The sequence below is a fragment of the Arachis hypogaea genome, chromosome 10 (genome assembly GCF_003086295.3).
Source record: "Arachis hypogaea cultivar Tifrunner chromosome 10, arahy.Tifrunner.gnm2.J5K5, whole genome shotgun sequence".
Lineage (NCBI taxonomy): Eukaryota > Viridiplantae > Streptophyta > Magnoliopsida > Fabales > Fabaceae > Arachis > Arachis hypogaea.
The window spans coordinates 95,730,691-95,738,926 of NC_092045.1; the positions used below are offsets into that span (position 1 = coordinate 95,730,691).

General features: G+C 28.2%; 2 protein-coding genes across 2 annotated transcripts; one reads left to right on the forward strand and one right to left on the reverse strand.

Moving 5' to 3' along the window:
• Positions 1–3,962: 3,962 nt before the first annotated feature.
• LOC112716009 (uncharacterized) lies at positions 3,963–5,432 on the forward strand. Its single transcript, XM_025767848.3, has 3 exons — positions 3,963–4,367; positions 4,869–5,018; positions 5,167–5,432. The coding sequence occupies exons 1-3, from the start codon at positions 4,167–4,169 to the stop codon at positions 5,242–5,244; spliced, it is 429 nt and encodes a 142-aa protein (XP_025623633.1). The 5' UTR covers positions 3,963–4,166; the 3' UTR covers positions 5,245–5,432.
• On the reverse strand, positions 5,225–7,849 carry LOC112716007 (protein TIC 55, chloroplastic). The gene is made up of 3 exons (XM_025767847.3): positions 7,136–7,849; positions 6,787–6,889; positions 5,225–6,677 (listed from the first exon to the last, which is right to left on the reverse strand). Exons 1-3 carry the CDS (start codon positions 7,567–7,569, stop codon positions 5,559–5,561), a joined length of 1,656 nt encoding a protein of 551 aa, XP_025623632.1. The 5' UTR covers positions 7,570–7,849; the 3' UTR covers positions 5,225–5,558.
• Positions 7,850–8,236: the final 387 nt, after the last annotated feature.

Below are 8,236 nucleotides of genomic sequence, written 5' to 3' on the forward strand. Positions count from 1 at the left end.
TATAATCATGATAATACATCTCCCAAAAAAATATACAGAATATCTGCAATTTGTTAATAAATAAAAAAATGGACTAAATGAATATCAATGTCTTCACATTTTTTCGCCATCTTCATATTTTGTTTTATTTTATATTAGTTTTAGTTTATATCCTTTGTTTGGTCGGTGTCTACACATTTTTCACCATTTTTGTATTTTGTTTAATTCTATATTAGTTTTAGTTTATATCCTTTTATTTTGAGTACATTGTACTCTTACTGCTAGTTTGGTTTCACTCTAATTATTTTATTAAAGTTTTATTTTTAATTTTTTAGAAAAAATTTACCAATTTTATTCTTCATATACACTTTTATGTGTTTCTCTTACTACCGGCTTTCTCATTTTTTCAACACCCTCAATTGCATTACTTCTATTGTCTTCATCTACTGCAGTTACAAATTTCATTCGATTTCACATATAACTTCCACTTATATTTTTTCTTTTCTTCCGTTTACTTATTTAATTTATATTTATAGTCATTCTTCTATTCTTTTAATTCATTCCGAACTTTTTACGTAAAGATAGTTTTATCTTTTTTTTGTATAAATTTGATGTAAAAAAATGGTTTTTTTTTATCTTATCAATTTGATGTAGAAAGAAAATATTTTTTTTTATGAGAAAATTCCACTCCCCTCCCCTATGAGATGCTAAAATGACACTCCCCTCCCCTCTATTTTATAAATGTACATTTTCCTCCCTTCTAACTTTTAAAAAACCTCATTTTTAATCCATTTTAAACTTTTTGTATTAACTAATGTTAACTTTATCCATTTTTTAAGAAAAAAAATTATTTTTTAAAAAAATATTCATTAGCAAAATTTTTATTTTTTATTATTAAATTTTGCTTAATAAAATATTCTTTAATAAATTATTTTTTATTGATTAAATTGTATTTTCAAAAAATTTAATAATTATGTTATTTTTTAAATACCCTTTAATAATTTTTTAATTATTAAATTATAATTTTACCAAAATTTTTGTTAACAATTTGTTTATATTTTACTATTAATTTTTCGATCTATATATTATTTTAACATTAAATAAAAAATTTTAGTAAGATTATTTTTCAATATCAATAAATATTAATTATTATACATATTACCAGTGGTAAGATTTTTTTATTTAATATTAAAATAATATATATTAATATAAAAAAATTAATAGTAAATATAAAAATAATTGTTAACAAAAATTTTAGTAAAATCACAATTTAATAATTAAAAAATTATTGAAAAATAGGTATCTTAGAAAAAAATAATTAAAGGATAATTTATTAATTTTTTTGAAAATATTTCGTTAAAAATACAATTTAATTAATAAAAGAATAATTTATTAAAGGATATTTTGGTAAGCAAAATTTAATGATAAAAAATAAAATTTTTGTTAATAGATATTTTTTTAAAAAATAATTTATTTTTTTTCATAAAAAATGGATAAAGTTAACATTATTAACACAAAAAATTTAAAATGGATTAAAGAGGAAGTTTTTTAAAAGTTAGAAGGGAGGAAAATGTACTTTTATAAAATAGAGGAGAGGGGAGTGACATTTTAACATCTCGCAAGGGAGGGGAGTGGCATTTTCTCTTTTTTTATCCAAGATGTGCTCTTATTTGTGTTTACATGTCTTTTATTTATCATTGATGGAATGAAAAAGTTTCATAAATTTTTTGTTAACTTATTGTTTTTAGATTGTTTTGTAATAATATTTTTTAATTTTTTAAATTATTGATTATATAAAGTATTATATTTGAAATTTGAGTACATAAATATTTTCTCTGAAATAAAATGAAATTATTAATTTTGTCTACTACAGTATCATTTATCTTATATATTAGCTAAGTTATTTAATTGACATGTATAAAGGGCACAAGAAAGTTTGCACCTATCAAAAATTTGTTAAAAACATTAATATGTTAATTTCCTAAACTATTTAAACTATTAATTAAGTAGAGTATTGAATTTGACATTTAATTATAAAAAATACTAGAATTGATATTTATTAATTTTTTAAATCATTGCAAAAAGATTAATTAATTTAATATTATTTGTTTATCATATGATTGGCATATAAAAGATGTAAAAAAAATTTATACCTATCAATAGTAGAGTGAAAAATTTCTACGTGTATTTTGTTAATTTCTTTTATTTTTAATATGTTTTATATTGAAAAATATTATTTTTTATTGATTATTAGATTGACATATAACACAATAAATATAGTAAGATAAGAACTTTGTTAATTGATTTTTTAAATAATCTGTCAACTTAAAATAAAAACTTTGTTAATTGATTTTGTTAATCTCTTTTTTTATTTTTAATTTATTTTATATTAGATAATATTATTTTTTATTAATTATTAGATTGACTATAACATTTAAATGTATCAAGATAAGAACTGTGTTATATATTTTTCGTTATTTCAACTTTTATGATTATTTCTATCTCTTTATTTTTCTATGTCGTAGGCCATGTAAGTTTTAATTTATTATTTTTCTTATATATATTTTATTTTAAAAACTATTTTATTTTTTTAGGTTTTTTAATTTGTTTTATTTATATTTTTCTTTTATTTTAAAAATTTTATGGTCTGAAAATCTTCCGTTAAAGTGTTAAACGATTCTAACCATGTGATCAAAGAAGAAGTTCAAGATAATAGATTTGAATTTTGGTAATTTATTGAGTCTAATTGAAATAAACACATTAAAATACAATAAACAGAATTGTTAATTCAATATTTATTAATGGATAACTATTAAAAAAATATTATATAAATAATAGAAATAAGTTGATAATATACAAATTAATTTAGAAAAAAAATGTAACAAAAGGAAGATATAGATTTTCACCTTTTATTATATGGTAAAATAATTATATATAATATGATAAATGGTACATGTTCTCAATATAAGAACATGGGATTTTATATGACGACCTTTTATGGAGTTTCTCTACCTTAGTAAAAGAACTAACATTATTTAGATTTAAAATGTTTATTTTTTTATTTAATAAAAAACCTAATATTATTTAACTTTAATTTTTAACTTTCAAGATACATAAAAAATAATTTAAAAGATATTTATTATATAGGAAGTTAAAAATATTTTAAATTTAAAAAATTATTTAATAACAAAATTAAATTTGTTCAAAATTATAGGGAGAATTAGAAAGAGAAAGAGAAAGTTAAAACTTTTTAACTAATTACAAAGAATCACCGTTATCAAAGCTATTAAATTTGAGTATATTAAGTGAGGTTGAAGAAGCAAATCATGACGATAAATCTAAAAATTTTTTTTCTCTTTTTATATAGTGTTTCACTTTAAGTAACTTTTTTTATGAATAATATTCAAATGACGAATAAAATAAAAAGATTCATATTAGATTGTGAAAATTAATCTAATTCTTATAATACAGTGGCATTATTTTAAAACATGTAAAATAAAATTATAAAGTATAGTTTAATTGATGTGCCTAATAAAATAAATATGAAACTTATAAAATAGCAATTAAATGTGGATAATCGGATGTCATTAGGTTATTAAAAAAATTCAATGAAAAATAATTTTTTAATATATTTAATAAATTTTTAATAATAAAAATAAATATATGAATTTTAGTTTTATACACTGATAATATAAAGTGTTTTACACTATCATGCAATCATATCTATTTTTTTAGATGACTATTCATGTGGTGTAACATATATTATCTAATTGAATACACACGTAAAATCATTTTATATTGAAAATGCATTAAAATTAAATTCATAAATACATTAGAAAAAAATATTATTTTAAAAAATAATTACTAAAAGTCTTAATTTATTTTCCTAATTATCTTTGTAATATTTCAAAATATAAAAATTTAAATACATATAAGATCAAATTTGAACTTGATATTTATTTGCCCACGAATAAACCATCACCGACCAATCCAAGTAAATCAAGTGCGGATTTGACTTTTGGTACTTTAGCAGAGGGTGTACTTCCAAACAAGAGATAGTGGACCCAGCCCAACCTAAGATCGATTTTCTAGGTAAAGACCCCCGATTTTTTACCCATAAATAAAACAAACCAGGTGAAGACTGCAAAACCCAATTAGGCCCCTGCAGGTGCTTTTGAAAGAAGATAATGGCCACGGGTGCTAGGTGTCGCGGTGGGTCTGCGGTGGTTTCCGAAACGTTGCAATTACAGGGTAAAATTGTCATATCACCTTCAATCAAATACTACTATAAGAGAAGTAGTTGTGAGCCGTTAAGAGTGCGCGCGTCCACGGCTGATTCTTCCTCCGATTTCGCAAAGCGCATGGAACGCGCCTGGTTAATCTCTCAGGTACTCTATTCTGCCAGTACTCTCTCAAATTTCGGAGGTATATTACTCCTATATTATTAACTTATAAAATAATGAGGAGTTTAATTGTTACAACTTAGGCCGTGTAAAACGATCAATTATATCAATTCTTTTAGATAATTATTTAAATAATTAATTTAATACAAAAAATAGTTAATTTTGCTGTAAATTCTACTAGTATATCAAAATTAAACAATACAACCGTTAAAGTTTGTATAAAAATCAAATTTGGAATATGTATTAAATACTTTTAAAATTACGCAAATTATTGTACAATAATATTTTTCTTGTGGGTTCGAATCTCGCCTTGTGCATGCAGCAACCCATTGGCCAGCGGCAGACTCTTAAATGGATTTAAGCTCCGATCCGCGACGGATTAGTCCTTGACCTGTCGGGTTGGGAGATACCGTGGGCAACAAAAAAATAATATTTTTCTTGTAATTTACCTTCTAACTTGAATAATGGTGTGTTTGCACTTTGCAGCAACCAAAACCGATTGCGTGTTCATCTTGCAACTCAAAAGGGCATATCGAATGTAAATGGTGTAGTGGTACTGGTTTCTTTATTATTGGCGATAACATGCTTTGTGAAGTTCCTTCTAAAAACACCAGCTGTATCATTTGTTCTGCCAAGGTCGCTAACCACCTTCCTTCCCGTTAATAAATTTACCACTTAATCATCATCTCAGTTTCTGAAACTTTAATGATTTATAATAGTAGTTGTAAGATAAATTAGTTATTTTAACTACTAAGATTTATTGTGTTGTGTACTACTATTTCAGGGATCAATGTGCTGCTCTGATTGTCAGGGAACAGGTTTTCGTGCTAGGTGGTTGGAACATCCCCCTTCTTCACAATAGCCACTCAAATTCAAGAGTGTATACTTTTATATATAGCTAGGTTTCAACTTGTGATGTATATTCAATTACATTATTGTTGTTTTTTCATAGCAGATTACTTGGCTTTCTAGTTTCTACATTATACTCAGTTATTTTTTGCTTGTATTTAGACCATGTTACTGTATGAATGAATGAATTGTTTACATGTACCAAGTGTCTTTTCTTTTTTTTTTTTTTGACAAATTGCAATACAGAGAAGCTTTCAAATTATACATGGGATTCTGATTTAACATATACTTTGTATGGAAACTATAAATTCTAACAACTTGCTCAGCTTACAATCTCCTGTGTGTCCTGATAAAGTTTGTTGTATTCAATGCAATGGCTGAAGAGCATGCATAGGCTCCGGCACTGCACAGTGCTGCGGATCCCAAAAGAAGGGTTTTCCACTGCCTCCCAGATACCAGAATCGACAATGCGGCGAATGCAATGGCTACGGCCGAAAGGGCGTTCTTCCAAGCTTCGAAAGCCTTGACCACCGTGCTACAACCTTTGCAATGAATCACATGCCTGAAGTATCTATTGGCCAAGTTCGGGGCATGCATTGTTCCGGTGCCACCCTTTGCTGGATTTGATGCTGATTGTCCTGCTATGAGTCCTGCTGGTGCATGTTCAACTACAGCAGGCTCTTTGGGCAACGAAATGGTGCTGTGACCGAAATGATACGGCATCCCATGCCCTACTTTGTCCATCCACTTCCGGTATTCGGCTACCCAAGTGTCTGATGATTTTAGGTTCAGATATAGTTCCTTTGTTGGAACTTTCTCTTTCAATAGAACTTCATTTTGGGATGATAGGAATCCCATGTCCTGCTCAAACACCTTGCAAGCGTTCTGATGGAAGTACCATTTAGGGAACAATTTCGCTAATGGGGATCTTTTTGTTCCTCCAAATCTCACAATCAGCATGGATTTCCCTTGCCCTGTTGGTCTACAGAGGAATAAGCCAGTGAAGTAGTGTTTCTGACCATCTTTGTCAACTATTTCCCTGTTGTTTTGGAGCACACAAGGAGCCTCGAACCGTAAGAAGTTCGGCAGTGAGCCCTCTTGCTCTTTTCCCCACCAACCAGCAAACCCTCTATCAGTTCGCTCGGTTACCTCAAAACGCAGTGGCTGTGCGTCCTCTCTTTTCGCAGTCCAGTCTGTTCTGTCATGCGAGATTGGAATGTGAGCAGGATCCATCAGGTTTTCCAAGAGAATAGAATGATCATATGGGAGTTCATGAATTGTTGAAACATCTTGAAACCCTGGTCTAGCAAAGTTCTCAAACCAAGGTAACTTATTGACATTTGGAGGTGTCTTCGGTGACATCCATACCCAAACAACTCCTTGGGATTCTTTCACCTCATATGATTTAAGACAAGCTGATCTTGGGATTTTGGCATCAGCTGGAAGCTGTTGAAAAGAACAAACGGGAGAAAAATTGATCAACATAATGTCAAAAAGCAAAAAATTTGGATATTTAATTTTTTTTGCTGGGGATCAATGTATGTTCACAACCAACCTGAGGTATCTTAACACATTTTCCGTCGCCTTCGAACTGCCATCCATGGTATAGACACTCAAGCTTTCCATCAATCAACTGACCTTCAGATAGTTTTGCTAACCTGAATCATGGAAAAGATTAAGTTCAAGCATTTGGATAAATAAGGATTCAGAATTTCATAGGATGCCAAGTTTGCAGGTTTCCTAATCTCAATTAGCACATAAATTTCAAGTCTTCATTTTGTGAATTCTACTAAGAATGCAAGACAATTAACACTAAAAGTTGAAATAATTACTTTCACCAAATGACACCAACACATTTTAAACTGAATTCAGGATTAAAACATTCAAATCTAAACCTATATTACCTGTGTGGACAACGATCTTCGAAACAGTGGAAGACGCCATTGGGGTCCTTGAACAAGACGAGCTGCTTGTCAAAGACACTGAGACCAAGAGGTGCATCATCAGGGACATTGTTGGTGAGGTACAAAGGGTACCACTCTTGAGTCCAATCATAGTCAGCAACAACCCTCTCACCCCTTCTCTCTTCCTCTGAAGAAGGCCCCATAAGAACCTTGTGATCTTCTTCTTCTTCACCTTCCCCTTCAACCAAGGGATCAGCTTTGATGTCTGCCACAGCTTCACACCTTGCATGCTTCATCCTCCTTGATAATGGTTTGAATGGATAGGAAGAGAGAGTAGTCCATAGTAGTAGTGAAGTTTGCTTGGATGGTGTAGCAGAAACACGGAGAGGAAGAAAGGTTTGGGTGTGGGGAAGAGATGGATTCAGCAAGGCCATGGCTACTAGTGAGTGATGATTGTTGTGAAGTAGGTCAATTAAGGGATGAAGTTTCAAGGGAAATGAAGAATGGGATCGAACATCATCGAAGAAAATAGAGAGTTATTATGTGTTACTGTTTTAAGAAGGGGTGGATGTTGGAGTTGCTTGCAAGAATCTTAAGCCATTGTCGTCCACATGTTAACATGACTGAATATCGACACATCCATAGTACTTGACTAGTCTACTTGTTTTTTTCTCTTTTTTGGGTTGTAATAATATCAATACTACATCTGTAAAAAAAAATATCTATACTATATATAATCTGGGTTTTTTTATTTAAATATATATATTTATATAATACATTAATTTTCAAAATATATATACCTCATGAAAGTTTTTTAAAAATATATTTTTGCCATTTCACGGGCGCTTTAGGTGAATTAGCTCAAAAATCTATTTTGAAAGTGTCTCATGTAAATGGTAGAAATATATTTTTAAAATTTTTTTACTATAGCATATTTAAGAATAGATATATTTTATATATTTCTTTAAATAAAAACCTATATAATCTATACTTTATATAATTTTTATGATATATAATTTATAAAAAAATATTTTTTTTTGTTATTTCTAATATTTGATAAATTTTCTAAATAAATTATAAATTGTTTACCATTTCAATTAA

Excerpts from the sequence above, each read along its gene's own strand:
- LOC112716009 (XM_025767848.3), top strand. The coding sequence starts at position 4,167 with ATGGCCACGGGTGCTAGGTGTCGCGGTGGGTCTGCGGTGGTTTCCGAA. Across the intron at positions 4,368-4,868 it reads GCGCCTGGTTAATCTCTCAG|CAACCAAAACCGATTGCGTG; the intron begins GTACTCTATTCT and ends TGCACTTTGCAG. Across the intron at positions 5,019-5,166 it reads GTATCATTTGTTCTGCCAAG|GGATCAATGTGCTGCTCTGA; the intron begins GTCGCTAACCAC and ends CTACTATTTCAG.
- LOC112716007 (XM_025767847.3), bottom strand. The coding sequence starts at position 7,569 with ATGGCCTTGCTGAATCCATCTCTTCCCCACACCCAAACCTTTCTTCCT. Across the intron at positions 6,890-7,135 it reads GAAGATCGTTGTCCACACAG|GTTAGCAAAACTATCTGAAG; the intron begins GTAATATAGGTT and ends TCCATGATTCAG. Across the intron at positions 6,678-6,786 it reads AATGTGTTAAGATACCTCAG|CTTCCAGCTGATGCCAAAAT; the intron begins GTTGGTTGTGAA and ends TCTTTTCAACAG.